The sequence below is a fragment of the Oncorhynchus keta genome, chromosome 29 (assembly GCF_023373465.1).
Source record: "Oncorhynchus keta strain PuntledgeMale-10-30-2019 chromosome 29, Oket_V2, whole genome shotgun sequence".
NCBI lineage: Eukaryota > Metazoa > Chordata > Actinopteri > Salmoniformes > Salmonidae > Oncorhynchus > Oncorhynchus keta.
The window spans coordinates 35,602,727-35,618,837 of record NC_068449.1 but is presented as its reverse complement, the minus strand read 5'-3'; the positions used below and the strand labels follow the sequence as shown (position 1 = coordinate 35,618,837).

General features: G+C 41.9%; 1 protein-coding gene across 1 annotated transcript in view; it reads left to right on the top strand.

The window, feature by feature from the left end:
• Positions 1 to 71: 71 nt before the first annotated feature.
• Positions 72 to 16,111, top strand: part of LOC118362781 (gamma-aminobutyric acid receptor subunit rho-2-like) — a 29,341-nt gene continuing 13,301 nt past the window's right edge. The window contains exons 1-2 of the mRNA XM_035743384.2: positions 72 to 215; positions 1,528 to 1,634. Coding sequence (XP_035599277.1) covers positions 73 to 215; positions 1,528 to 1,634 — 250 coding nt within the window. The 5' untranslated portion in view covers position 72. The remainder of the gene's footprint in view (positions 216 to 1,527; positions 1,635 to 16,111) is intronic.

Genomic DNA, 16,111 nt, shown 5'->3' with positions numbered 1-16,111 from the left:
GTGTGCCTGCAGGTCAACTTAACGAGGCTTTTGGAGTAACTTGTGGAATTTTAGACTTGCGCGCATATAACGATGCCTTATCTGACTAAATCGCTGTTTTTATTATTCTGTCTGGTGGTTACCGGGGAATGCCGTAATCACGGACACCGAGTACGGAGATGGACGGGTACCGTGGAGACGGCAAAGCATGGCACAGAGACAGCAAATCATGGCACGTAAGTTTGTACTCGATACTGCTCACCCAGGGGTGGTTCTGTGGTGTGCAGTGGTTCAAGATCCGTTGTCTTCTTCATCATAATCATTGAAATTCACAAAACTTGATATGCAAAATTGGACATGGAAAAACGATCTAATAACTAATTATAAAGGACAGAGGGGCGGTGAAAATCCAACAAGACCCAGACAGACAGTAGTAGAAGACACGCAACCTGGTCTCAGAGCATTTCGTATTATTCTGTATGTAAATCCGTGACTCTCCATTTAGTATGAAATGTTAAGTTTGGTGTGGTTACATAAGACAATGGTTACTTGGGGCAAAAACTATAATGCGAATGTCTAGCTACACAAAGGTTGTGAGTTCAAATCTCGTCACGGACAACTATAGCATTTGAGCTAATTAGCACCTTTTCAACTACTTGCTACTTTGCAACTACTTAGGATGTTAGATAACCTTTCTCCTAATCCTACCATATAATACAAATTGTAATTCATAACATATACAAAATGGGTGATGGACATCCACAAATGATTACATTCTATACGAAACATAACATATCATACTAAATGGAGTGTCTCTGATTTACATACAGGATAATGTGAAATGCTGTGAGAAAAGGTTGCAACACTAGACAGCCAGGGAAGACCCTAGGTATAGCCTACTTGTTGTGCCCACTCATCAATTACAGTTTAGCGGCTGGCTGCCAGTGCCTTGAGTAAGATCAGCATGACCACGTGTCTCAAAGCCATCTGTCAAAGCCATCAGGGAGGGAAGCACAGTTATCTGGATGTCACCCAATAGGGGTTGAGAACTGCAGCTACTGTTTTTATTTAATAAGGCAAAGCAACATGAATTTCCATTCCACTTTGATTGTGCTTTATGTTATAGCGAACGTCAGGGCATGAACGTGAACATGGGTCGCTGGTGTAAAAGGCCTATGCATTGCGAAAATAGGGTTAGCCCACTTAGCGGCAATTGTGAAGAGGCTCATATAGCGAGGAAAGCACGTCCCTGTGCTTTGACTACTCAGATGATGGCCTCACAGTCCGCCATCCCACTTCGGACGCCAATGTAGCGAACTGGGCGGTAACTGGCTTGAAAGGCAAGCACCCTACACATCACACCAATACGGTTAACACACTCGCTACTATATGAATATTCTCAGAGAGACCAAAGTGAGATATTCTCCACTCATTTAGAGTTTTATTTGATCTCATTCCAGATGTGCTTGTGTCGAGTTAGAAATGTATTATTCTGCCAGACAGTCGTTGTGACTTATTATGGTGTTGTCTTGTGTTGTCTTATACCAGCTCCTTGACAAAGAAGCCTCCAGATGTGACCAAAAATCGCAAGCTGAAGACAGAGCAGCTTCTGAAAGTAGATGATCATGATTTCACCATGAGGCCAGCATTCGGAGGTAGGGGGGATCACACGCACACGCACACACACACACACACACACACACACACACACACACACACACACACACACACACACACACACACACACACACACACACACACAGGACAAAGAATCCAGATATGCTCCTATTGGATGGTTTTCAGGGGACCCCATTTATCTGTAAGATGTCATGTGAAACACCTTAAACATCTTTCACAGACTGCATGAATTTCCCATTCATGGTATTTACCTACCTTAGTTGAATGCATGGACTGTAAGTCGCTCTGGATAAGAGTGTCTGCTCAATGTAAAATGGTAATGCATTTGTGCTAGTTGACTTCACTCAGTTACTGAGTTCAATGGTTTAGCTGTAAGCCCATTCACAGTACTGTAACAACTGCAGTCCAACATGACAGGTCAATTAAACACATTAGGTAAAGTGAGAGAACATGATCTCAACTTTTATCCTCCAATTACACACCTTCTCCTGCTTGTTAGAAAAGCAAAGCACAAAGTGAGGCTCTTACATCCTGTAAACTATAAATACTTTTGGATAGATACAGTACCTGTGTGTTGGTTAAACAATTAGATTTGCTGAGTTTTATGCAGTTCATATACTTAGAATGATTAGAACATACATCTCCATTTAAGTCAATGATGCCATAATGGGTGGACTGATTCTATGCCCATTCTACTGTATTCTAATTCTATGGTTGTAAGCCTCTGTTTCGGGTACCTCCAAATAACCAAATGTCTTACACCCAGCTACCACACTCTAAAGCATCTGAAGAGGATTTTTAAAAGCCGTCTACTTAGTTTTCAGTTACAAACTGTACTCTAGCTTGTTATAGCCTACTAACCTGACTCACCATGTTCTTTGTGCAGCAGCATATTGAGAACAATTCATGAGATGTTTCATGGATTTCCTATGAGTGAACCTAGAGATAATTTCTTAGTGCTTTGAGTAGCAACGCGCAAGGATCTGTCTTTTTCAGCCACAGTGCAGATAGGGTACAGTTAGGTTTTGCAACCACCTAAACCCATGCTCTGTCTACCCTACCTGCACTGTGGCTGAAAAAGACAGATCCATGGGCTTTGCTACTCAAAGCACGAAGAAACACCCATACACCCAAGTACTTCTATGCAGCTGCTACCTTAACATCAATCCTCTGTGATTTACATTCAATACCTGCGGTACAATTATCAACCATGGTCATGAACGCCAAAAAAACAACCTTACTGAAGCACATGTTACTCCTATCACTTTCTATTGGCCTCAGCCTATTCACAGGGATCCTTTTAGGATTCCTCACCCTGGAGCCATCTTCCTCTACTACTCTCTTTACTGCCTCAATATACAACACCTTCTGCACTACTCTGATCCTGGCAACCTCAACATGCCTTTCTCTCAGCAGACACCTCAAATCTCCAGCACCATGGGTACCCCTACAGTTGACACACAACTTTTCCCACTGATACTACACATTCCTTTGTCTCATGTCCTTCTGCACACTTCTCACATCTAGACATCTCCCTCATACACACTGCTGCCACATGACCATAAGCTTGACACCTAAAACACTGTAATGGGTTCGGGACAAAAGCTCTAACGGGATAAGTGACACATTCTAAATTGATTTTATCTGGTAAAGACACTGCATCAAAACTCAGTTGTACAGAAAGTGTCTTCTCTGTTCCACCACACTCTCCACCAGGTCTGTGTCACACCAAATGGTGGGTGTAACAGACACCGGGAATCTTCAACTTCAGTTGATCCTCCTCAACACTTAACGCCACTCCAGTTATCACTCCTTTTAACGGCGCTCTGCTCCAGAGAAGAAAGTATGGGATGTTATGGGATGCATTTTATCCATTGTTTTTGATGGCAGGCAACTCTGGTAGGGCCACAGTATGATGAAACAGCCACAGTAGCCTACTTGGCCACTGTTAAAACTGTAATTTAAAGTGGGTACAGACTCAGTGTTCACAGTAAACTGGAAGTTGCACAGAATTTTCACAACATTCAAGTTGGCACTCAGCAGAGCTGACATTTGCTCAGTGCCGAAAATAATTAGAGGGAACATTGCTCCTGACCCCAGATCCTCTCAAGCTCTGTCAGGCTGGGTGGGGAGCATCGCTGTACAGCTATTTTCAGGTCTCTCCAGAGATGTTCAATCGGGTTCAAGTCCGGGCTCTGGCTGGGCCACTCAAGGACATTCAGAGACTTGTCCCGAAGCCACTCCTGTGTTGTCTTAGCTGTGTGCTTAGGGTTGTTGTCCTGTTGGAAGGTGAACCTTCGCCCCAGTCTGAGATCCTGAGCGAGCTGGAGTAGGTTTTCATCAAGGATCTCTCTGTACTTTGCTCTGTTCATCTATCCCCCTGACAAGTCTCCCAGTCCCTGCCACTGAAAAACATCCCTACAGCATGATACTGCTACCACCATGCTTCACTGTAGGGATGGTGCCAGGTTTCCTCCAGACGTGATGCTTGACATTCAGGCCAAAGAGTTCAATCTTGGTATTATCAGACCAGAGAATCTTGTTTCTCATGGTTCGCGAGTCCTTTAGTCCACTCCAAGTGGACTGTCGTGCCTTTTATTTAGGAGTGGCTTCCGATTGGCCACTCTACCATAAAGGCCTGATTGGTGGAGTGCTGCAGGTTGTCCTTCTGGAAGGTTCTCCCAAAACTCTGGAGCTCTGTCAGGGTGACCATCGATTTCTTTGTCACCTCCCTGACCACGGCCCTTCTCCCACGATTGCTCAGTTTGGCCAGGCGGCCAGCTCTAGGAAAAGTCTTGGTTCCAAACTACTTTCATATAAGAATGATGGAGGCCTGTGTTCTTGGGGACCTTCAATGCTGCAGACATTTTTCGGTACCCTTTCCCAGATCTGTGCCTCGACAAAATCCTACAGACAATTCCTTTGACATCATGGCTTGGTTTTTGCTCTGACATGCACTGTCAACTGTGGGACCTTATATAGACAGGTGTGTGCCTTTCCAATCAATTTAATTTACCACAGGTGGACTCCAATCAAGTTGTAGAAACATCTTAAGAATGATCAATGGAAACAGAATGCACCTGAGCTCAATTTCCAGTCTCATAGCAAAGGCTCTGAATTTATATTCATAAGGTATTTCTGTTTTTATTATACATTTGCAAAAAAACATTTTTAAAAAAAATGTTTTCGCTTTGTCATTATGGGGCATTGTGTTTAGATTGATTAAGATGTTTTATATATATACATATACATTTTCGAATAAGGCTGTAACATAACAAAATGTGGAAACATGGAAATGTGTCTGAATACTTTCCAAATGTTATACCTTTCTTTATTTTAACACAAAATATTGTTTAAATGCCTGATACAATAAGAGAGAGTGCATTATAAGAAAATAAAGTGCATTTTGACAATAAACTGAATACCTGAATTACAACCAAAATAACTGAACTCTATGTCCGTGCCAGTGAAATGTTTAATGTGCTAGAATTCAGTCAATATCTGATGGATTATACCATTTCAAAAGTTGGAGTATCTTCCTCCGTTCAACTGTTGCATTTATTAGAATTGTTTTAAAAAATGACCGTTGCTACTTTTAATGTGTGAAATCTAAGCAGACTTGTATTATTGGATGAGTTCAGATGAGACTTGCTCAGGGCTAGTCTTTGTGTTGACGTACATAAAAGTTTGCTTCGTTTGTTGCAACCGAGAAATCTACCAACTTAAAATTTAGGATTGTTTTCTTCGTGACAAAGGTAGCTTTTTTTTAACAATGTTTGTAGATGCTGCATTTGAAAATGAGAAAAAATATGGAAGAGAGAGAAAGAGCATGAACAAGTTCTTTTCTTTTGATGTTTTCATCTCAACTTGTTTCTTGTTTGGAGCTGATCTGATGAAAGTAGGGGGGCTTGTACTGCAGGGGAACGAAGGGGAACATTGATCAGCAGGGGGTCACACACACACACACACACACACACACACACACACACACACACACACACACACACACACACACACACACACACACACACACACACACACACACACACACACACACACCAATCAGCAGGGCATCACAGTGTCATGCAGAGCTGGAAATAGCCTGAGTACAATCATTCCCAACATCCCAACAGAGGGTACATGGATCTAATCACACTACAATGGAAACTGACTAACTCAGGCTCATACAGTTACAGTCTCCTCTCCTCTCCTTGAAGAGAAACATGTATGTGGAGTTACACAGGACTCGTACAAATGAACTAGTGGTGTGTAACTTTCTGTATGCAAATGGCCCAGTAAAGGAGCTTTCCTTGGACAGGCTTTGCTTATGTTAGTCCCTCCATGCATTTTCAAAGTCTGTGCTTTGTGGGAAGTTTAAAGTGAATGTATGCATGTCGGAACACTGACTTGTAGGCTGCATGCAGTTTGTAGACTTATACATTATGCATTTGCTTTGCCCTCTCCTAACAACATTTTTGTTTTTCATTATTAAATTGTTTTCCGCCACTAGTAGCTACATCTAGTTTCCCATACAGGAACCGAGCAAGCCCGGCCCTGCTTAGCTTCAGAGGCAAACCAGTAGTAGTATGCAGGGTGCGATGCTACCTTATATAATGTTACTTACCCTACATTATTCATCTCATATGCATACGTATATACTGTACTCTATATCATCGACTGCATCCTTATGTAATACATGTATCACTAGCCACTTTAACTATGCCACTTTGTTTACTTTGTCTACATACTCATCTCATATGTATATACTGTACTCGATACCATCTACTGTATGCTGCCCTGTACCATCACTCATTCATATATCCTTATGTACATATTCTTTATCCCCTTAGACTGTGTATAAGACAGTAGTTTTGGAATTGTTAGTTAGATTACTTGTTGGTTATCACTGCATTGTCGGAACTAGAAGCACAAGCATTTCGCTACACTCGCATTAACATCTGCTAACCATGTGTATGTGACAAATAAAATTAGATTTGATTTGATGTGGCTGGAATGAAAGTGCCAAGAATTGCAGCTGGATAAAAGGCAGCAAAAGCAAAAGCCATTGTCACGCCCTGACCTTAGAGATCCTGTTTATGTTTCTATTTTGGTTTGGTCAGGGTGTGAGTTCTGGTGGGTATTCTATATTCTATTATTTGTATTTCTATTTGTTTTGGCCGGGTAGGGTTCTCAATCAGGGACAGCTGTCTATTGTTGTCTCTGATTGAGAACCATACTTAGGTAGCCCTTTTTTCCATCTGTCTTTGTGGGAAGTTGACTTTGTTTAGGGCACATAGCCTTTAGCTTCACGGTTTGTTTTTGTAGTGTTTATTGTTTTGTTCGCCGTCATTTTCCAAATAAACAGAAAATGTACGCTCACCACGCTGCACCTTGGTCCTCTTCTTTTAATGTCCATGACAGCCATGGTAACGTAACCGAATATAGGGAAAATTTCAGGAAAAAGGGGGCCATTTTATTTAATCGTGTTATTGTTTTACAGGCTCTTAACCAAATGTGTTTGTTTGTTTTTTTTGCATTGTTTGTAACTTAAAAAAAAACGTATTCTGTACATAATATTGCTGCTACCATCTCTTATGAGAAGTGGCAGAAGCTTTTTTTCCCCCCTTTTTTCCCTTTAACGAGTCCAACGAGCCTGACGTGAAAGACATACTGCTTTCCCGGGAACAGGCTCAAATCCCTGTAATTTGCGTGAAGACGGAGAAAAAGAGGATGGAGGTCAGGCTGCCTTCTGAGAATTCGTAGGCGATCGAACAAACCCCCACTGCCTTCCGTTTTACTAGCTAACAAGCAGTCATTGAAAAAAAAAATTGACGACCTACGAGGAAGATTAAACTACCAACGGGACATTACAAACTGTAATATCTTGTGCTTCACAGAGTCGTGGCTGAACAACGACATTATCAACATACAGCTGGCTGGTTATACGCTGTATCGGCAGGATAGAACAGTGGCGTCTGGTAAGACAAGGGGGGGGTGGACAATGCATATTTGTAAACAACAGCTGGTGCAGAATATCTAAGGAAGTATCTCATGAAAAGCTGTAAACCACACTATCTACCTAGAGAGTTTATCTGTATTTTTCGTAGCTGTCTACATACCACCACAGACCAATGCTGGCACTAAGACTGCACTCAATGAGATGATTCCGCCATAAGCAAACAGGAAAACGCTCATCCAGAGGCGGCGCTCCTAGTGGACGGGGACTATAAATCCGTTTTACCAAATTTCTATCAGCATGTTAAATGTGCAACCAGAGGGAAAAGAACTCTAGACCACCTTTACTCCACACACCGAGATGTGTACAAAGCTCTCCCTCACCCTCCATTTGGCAAATCTGACCATCATTCTATCTTCCTGATTCCTGCTTACAAGCAAAAATTAAATTAGGAAGCAACAGTGACTCGGTCAATAACAAAGTGTTCAGATGAAGCTACAGGACTGTTTTTCTAGCACAGACTGGAATATGTTCCGGGATTCTTCAGATGGCATTGAGGAATACACCACATCAGTCACTGGCTTTATCAATAAGTGCATTGAGGACGTCGTCCCCACAGTGACTGTACGTACATACCCCAACCAGAAGCCATGGATTAAGGCAGCATCTGCACTGAGCTAAAGGCTAGAGCTGCCGCTTTCAAGGAGCGGAACTCTAACCCGGAAACTTATAAAAAATCCCGCTATGCCCTCAGACGAACCATCAAACATGCAAAGCATCAATACAGGACTAAGATCGAATCGTACTACACCGGCTCCGACGCTCGTCCAATGTGCCAGGGCTTGCAAACCATTACAGACTAGAAAGGGAAGCACAGCCGAGAGCTGCCCAGTGACACGAGCCTACCAGACGAGCTAAACTAATTCTATACTCGCTTCGAGGCAAATAACACTGAAACATGCATGAGAGCACCAGCTGTTCCCGGACAACTGTGTGATCACATTCTCTGCTACTGATGTGAGTAAGACCTTTAAACAGGTCAACATTCCCAAGACAGATTACCAGGACGTGTTTTACGAGCATGCGCTAACTAACTGGGAAGTGTCTTCACTGACTTTTTTAACCTCTCACATGTCTGTAATGTCTGAGTCTGTAATACCAACATGTTTTAAGCAGACCACCATAGTCCCTGTGCCCAAGAACACTAAGGTAACCTCCCTAAATGACTACCGACCCGTAGCACTCACGTCTGTAGCCATGAAGTGCTTTGAAAGGTTGGTCATGGCTCACATCAACACCATTATCCCAGAAACCCTAGACCCACTCCAATTTGCATACCGCCCTAATAGATCCACAGATGATGCAATCTCTATTGCACTCCACACTGCCCTTTCCCACCTGGACAAAAGGAACACCTATGTGAGAATGCTGTTAATTGACTACAGCTCAGCATTCAACACCATAGTGCCCTCAAAGCTCATCACTAAGCTAAGGACCCAGGGACTAAACACCTCCCTCTGCAACTGGATTCTGGACCTCCTGACGGGCCGTCCCCAGGTGGTAAGGGTAGGTAACAACACATCCACCACGCTGATCCTCAACACAGAGGCCCTTTAGGGGTGCGTACTCAGTCCCCTCCTGTACTCCCTATTCATTCATGACTGCACGACCAGGCACGACTCCAATACCATCATTAAGTTTGCCGATAACACTACAGTGGTAGGCCTGATCACCGACAACGACGAGACACCCTATAGGGAGGAGGTCAGAGACCTGGCCGTGTGGTGCCAGGACAACAACCTCTCCCTCAACGTGATCATGACAAAGGAGATGATTGTGGACTACAGAAAAGGAGGACCGACCACGTCCCCATTCTCATCGACGGGGCTGTAGTAGAGCAGGTTGAGCGCTTCAAGTTCCTTGGTGTCCACATCATCAGAGGAAGGCCCTAAAAGACTCCAGCCGCACTGTTTTCTCTGCTACCGCACGGCAAGTGGTACCGGAGTGCCAAGTTTAGGTCTAAGAGGCTTCTAAACAGCTTCTACCCCCAAGCCATAAGACTCCTGAACATCTAATCAAATGGCTACCCAGACTATTTGCATTGCCCCCCCCACCCCCCACGCTTTTACTTAGCTGCTACTCTGTTATTATCTATGCATAGTCACTTTAATAACTCTACCTACATGTACATATTACCTAATTTACCGTGACCAAACTGTTCCCCCGCACATTGACTCTGTACCTGTACAGCAGCAGCTACCAATATAGTCTCGCAATTGTTATTTTACTGATACTCTTTAATTACCTGTTCCTTTTATTTCTTATTCTTATTCATATTTTTTAAACTGCATTGTTGGTTAGGGGCTTGTAAGTAAGCATTTCACTGTATAGTCTATACCTGTTGTGTTCAGTGCATGTGACTAATACAATTTGATTTCCTGCTACTGTGTACACAGATACATTACTCCTCTAAGGCTGGAATATGGCTCTGCTATGACATTCATCTGCCAACTCGGAAATGTCTCGAACAGCAGTGGTCGCTAACATAATGCTGAACCACCCAAGTCGTATGCTATCCTGCATATGTGTGCCCTGTCCTGTGTGTGTGTGTGTATTTTTGTGTGCGTATTTGTGTGTGCGTATTTGTGTCCTGTCCCATGTTTATAGTGTGTCCACTCCTTTGGGAGGAACGCTCGAGTAATCGCCACCCCGACTGGGATGTTTTTGATTAGCGACAAAAATAATTTGTCGCCAAGGCTAAGCAATACTCACTGACGGCTGGCTTAACCCGTAGCCATCTGCTGTAGCCTTAACCCTAGCCTAGCCATCACATCTAGATTTGTATTAGCTGCTGTAGCTAGCTGCTAGCCTTAGTTTACCCTAGCCAGTGATACCTAGCCGGCGATGCTAACGATCATGACCAGATTAAACTGGCAGGGGATCCTCCTGCTGACCGTGTGGATTAGCACATAATGCACTAGGGACTTCGGCTGACAGCTGTTTACCAGCCATAACACTGTCTCAACAGACAGACCAGATGTGCTGTCAGGCTGGCTCAGTTGGGCACTAAAGGACACAGACAGTACTGAGTAGTACTAAATACTTACAGTACTGAGTAGTACTAAGAGCATTACTGTAACATACATTATACTAGCAGTGACATCGTCTTGCTGAACAACAGTTTTGGGGTGATCAGTAGATTTTGTCTGAGTCCCAAGTGGCACCTTGTTTCCTACATTATTTATTTGTTTATAGGGGACAATGCACATTAATCAACATCAATATTACAATAATCCAACATCCATGTAAATGTGCCGGGGTTAGCCAAAGCTCATTTGCACCTGTAGTCCCCAGGCAGGTAAGGGGCTTTACACAGCCACTATACAAATACTCACAAAAACAATTCAAAATACAAATACATTACATCCAATAATATATCATTCTGTTGGGTTCTGAAAGTAGGAAATATACTTATTCATGTCACTGAGGGAGAGAGGGTAATGTATAACATTTACGTTATGTCAGGATATGTTATTGTTAGCCATCAGGGATCCTCTGGGAGGAGAAGAGACACAGTCTGGTACCAGTCACCATGACAGCCATGAGTTGGGGAGGAGTGAGCACTTTGGGGCAGAGGTCAGGTCATATGAAGTGAGGAAAAACCGATATCACTAAAGGTTCTGTCTAGCAACAGCATTGGCTGTTCAGATGTGTCGGAGGAGACTCAGCATAGGAGAAAGGGTTAAATACTAGTGCTCGTGTGAATATGTTTGATCCTTTGGGAATAATAGACTTGGTTTAAGCTTTCACAGTGTCCGTCAAGTTCTTACTCTAATAATTAGAATCTAACAATTCTAACAATAACATTATCATCAAATGTCGTCTTGCATATGAGGAACCACAGATAACTCATGTGTACAGGTTTGGATAGATTTGAGCCATGTTTTCAATTTAAATTAAAAAATACAATAATCAGTGCAGCTTCTCAAGTCCATGGGCATTGCATTCCAGTATATTGTAGCTCTAACAGAGAAGGCAGATTGACCAATTTTACTGTGTGGAAAAGGGACAACAATCCCCTACAGTTACTGCCCTTGTTATCCTGGAGGTGCTTTCCTTGAGCATGATAGGGGTGGAGGGGCAAGATCTAGCAGGATCTTAAAGACAAGGCTTGCATCAACATATTGCTTAAAGCTGTCAGTTTGCTGACAGTCAACCCAAAAAAATTGTTAAAGGTGGTGGATTTGAATATATTTAAATCACCCATGAAGATGATCTCCTTCTTTTGATCGTGTTCTTTAAGCATGGCATTTAGATGGTCATAAAACGAGATATCAGATGTTGGTGGTCGATATAATCCAATAATAGTGAGAGATATATGAGGGGAGAGGAAGACATTCAACCCCATACATTCAAGGTCATTGGCATGTTTCCATATGATACGATTGCATTTAAAGTTAGATTTCATGTACATAAGCAATCCACCCCCTCTGCACTCATTAAAGTCAGAAATAGGAGAATATTTCTTCAGCCATGTCTCAGAGAAACAGAAAAGAAATCTAGATTAGAGTCATTCAATAAATGTTCTACCTGTTCACTCTTGGAACGAGGGTCCCAGAGTATTTTGGCCTGATTAACGGTTTGAAAAGTTTCATGGTACATTGTTTTCTAATACCTGGCTTAAGGGAAATTAGATTCTGTCTCGAACGTGGGTTTTGTTTGGGACATGTATCAAGAGTTGGCATTAAAATGTAATTATCTGCAGATTGCTAATTCTTTTGAAAAGCCATGTTAGCGACAGAGGTTATGCTCACATACATAGATCTCCTGAACCAGATAATATAGGCTACGCAATGCAAACATAATGCACTACTTGGGAATAGGGTACCATTTGGGATGTAGCCTGAAGACAGTTTGCAATGCATTTTTGCATGTCTGTAGGTCGACTTGACCTCAATTTTGCTCCACAAAGCACTAGAAGAGAGCAACATGAAGTCGTTTAACGAAAGTGCATGGAGTTTGCATAAAGACATCACTCCGGGATGTCTTTAAAAACCTTTGATATGCAATATGCTGCCAAGTTTTTTTAAAGAGGATTTGGAATATTATTTATAATATATCAATATTATTCATTAGTTCATACTATTAAATAATTCAATACAAATTGACTCCAGACAGCGTCTGACTGTAGACAGTATAATACTCCTTATAATGACATCTAGGCTGTTGCATTCACCACTTAGTTCAATGAGTTGAGATATCAATGTAAATTGACTGTAAATCGCCATGTGTTGATTTATCGCAAATTGTAAAAAGAGAACATTGCATTGATGACTACTATGCAGAAACAGTCACAAACTATTGATTTCCTGGGTCTCTTTTAGGCAAAATGTCAGACCGAACTGGGACAAAGTTGGGGCAAATCGAACCAATGTCAGAGTGACAGAATGCAGATACATACATACGCACACACACGCACACACACACACAAACAATAGGCATATTAATAGGCCTGGGGGTGTTTATTCGAACATGTACCAGCATTGTTTACCCAATGGACATGAATCTAATCCGATCACAGATGCCCCAGGATAGATAAGTAGATAAATGTAAACAAATGACCAACAGGTTGTAGGATGTGTTGCTGTGTGATATGCAGTAGTATCTAAAGTATGGCGGCGTGAAACCACAATGCATGCATGCAGCTCTAGATTTAGATTCAGATCTTTCCTCTGGCTAAATTTATGCAGTTTATCCACATTATGTTAATGTATGTAACTTAGAGTGGAACTTCTAGCACTTAGGTTAGTTATTGTCTATGCAAGTTATCCCAATTAACCAAAGCCTTTATTGCACCCAGTGATGCAAACAGAAATTGGAAATTGCATCATGTAATAGCAAATAAAAAAAAATCTATAATTTTTTCCACAGACAAGCTAATAACTATGCATCTTAAAAGGGAGCGGAGAGCCACTTTGATATCCAGTAAATGGCACCCTATTCTCTATATAGGGCACTGCATACTATATTCTAGTCTATATAATGCCCTATGGGTCCTGGTCAAAAGTAGTGCACTATGAAGGGAATGGGGCGCCATTTGGGATACAACCCTCATCTTATTCTCAGCTCAGAGACTCTTGATTGAGAATCGAAGACAGATTCAGAAGCAAAACCGTGAAGACGTTCCGCATTAAGTGATTTTGAATCACAGACAATCAAAAAGCAGCTTGCAGGCCAATCCAAATCACAACCTCTTCTGAAATAACATGTCAGCTATGACTCCTAATAATGTCTTCGCTGGAGTGAATCTGTCTCCATACATGGCGCATTCTACAGAAGTGGTGCAAATAGTAGTCCCACCCCAAAAAACTATTTAAAAAAAAACCAGTTAAGTCTCCAAATGTAGGACATTTATTTACATCATGATATGTTTTATTTCAATCCAAGGCAATAACAAACATATTATAAAATTAACATTGTACATACTGTATATAGTACATTGTACATAATATAGTACATTGTTTATGCACTTATTTCTATTGAGATATGTTTGAAAATAAAACATTTCATGAATTTTTAAAACACTATTATTTCAATAGAACATCTTAGATTTTTAACAAATCTTAAAAAAAAAAAAAATGCTGTCCCCTCCGTTGATGTCACTATCGAAACACACACATTGAAAGACTGTAGAATGAATGTGCCTTAAGCCACACCCATACAAATATCACCAGGTGATATTTCTCCAGCATGGCCACATGGTGAGTCGTCTGTTTGCAAACATTTTTGAGAAATTGAGTTAGCAAGTTGATAAATCTTCATGTATTTTAAAGTGTCACTACCAAACATCTAATATACGGCAGCGGTATCGCCATTCTAAAGTTGAATGCACCGTGCTATACCAACTGAGCTACAGAGGACTACCATGTGGGTATTGGACAAGTGCACACTTCAGGAAAAAGTGAGGCCAGCAGTGGGGCTCCAATGCTCCAAGAGCCCAAACATTTACATATATTTGGCAGAAACATAGGTGTCTTTAATGTGCTATACTGTAATGTACTGGGTTCTACTGTACTGTTTACTTGAGTTTCTTACAATTGAAGAAAGGGCCCATGGACACTTGATCGAGTGGTCTTGGTGTTGGGCCACTCAAGGCCACATAAATTCGGTCTTTAATAACCTTTTACTGCAATGGGTTAAATCAGGGTCGCACAGAGTGCTTCTTGGTAGTCTTAAGTCTTAAACAAAGTATAAAAAGTATACACCTCACACATGGTTATGGGCTTAAAAAAAAGAAGACACCTGTACCATGTCAGAGATGTATATGTATTACATTTTGAGTTTGCATACAAATATTACACTTTATATACATCACAGAAGACTGAAATTTAACAAAACCATTTGACCAGATTTTCAGTCATTTGACCTCAGGAAAGGGGGACCTTGTCATGTCCTCAACTCACTGGGTCTGGATCTTGGGACCAATCCTAACTTCACTTTGTCGGACAGACTCAATTTCAAAACTCAAAAGAACAGACAATGACAATTCTGTTTCCCCACTCTCGCCACCCTGTCTGCGTCGCATCAAACGACGAGCATCACATACACCGTAAATATTTCCCCTCAGCTGGTCAACTTTTATATTTACTGATACCCCAGTTATCACTCCTTTCATTTGTGCCCTTTTCTTGAGAACGAAACAATTAACTTTTCTTCCCCCTATTCGTTTTACTCCAAGCGCATTCCACCTCTGACCAACAGAAACACAAACAATTATCACTAGACCACTTCTTGTTACCTTCACCGATTCCACATTACCCAACACTTTTTTTACCCACTGTGAAACAGCAAATGGATCAGTCAAAAGGCAAGGGTCAACTTTTTCTAAAACAATTTGGGGAAAGGTGAAAAAAATATACTTCTAACATTCAAAAGTAAACTAAAAACGAAAACTGTACTCCTTCAGTCATATTCAAATGTCTATTTAGATCCCTAAACAGGCTCAGGAACCTGGGAGGGGGAACCTCTTTATTCAGTATTCCCTGTAACAAGTTCTGTTTAGGGATCCAGGTGGCCGTTTTAATAATTGTTTATGTCTTGGGGTGGAAGCTGTTAAGGAGCCTTTTGAACCTAGACTTAGTGCTCTGGTGCCGCTTGCCGTGCAGTAGCAGGGAGAACAGTCTATGACTTGGGTGACTGGCAATTTTTTTGTCCTTTTTCTGACACAGCCGAGTATGTATGTCCTGGATGGCAGGAAGCTTGACCCCAGTGATGTACTGGGCCGTACGCACTACCCTCTGTAGCGTCTTACGGTCGGATTCCGAGCAGTTGCCATACCAGGCGGTGATGCAACCAGTCAGGATTATCTCGATAGTGCAGCTGTAGAACTTTTTGAGGATCTGGGACCAGGCCAAATCTTTTCAGTCTCCTGAGGGGGAAAAGGTGTTGTCGTGCCCTCTTCACAACCGTCTTGTTGTGTTTGGACCATGAGTTTGTTGGTGATGTGGACACCAAAGAACTTAACTCTCGACCCGCTCC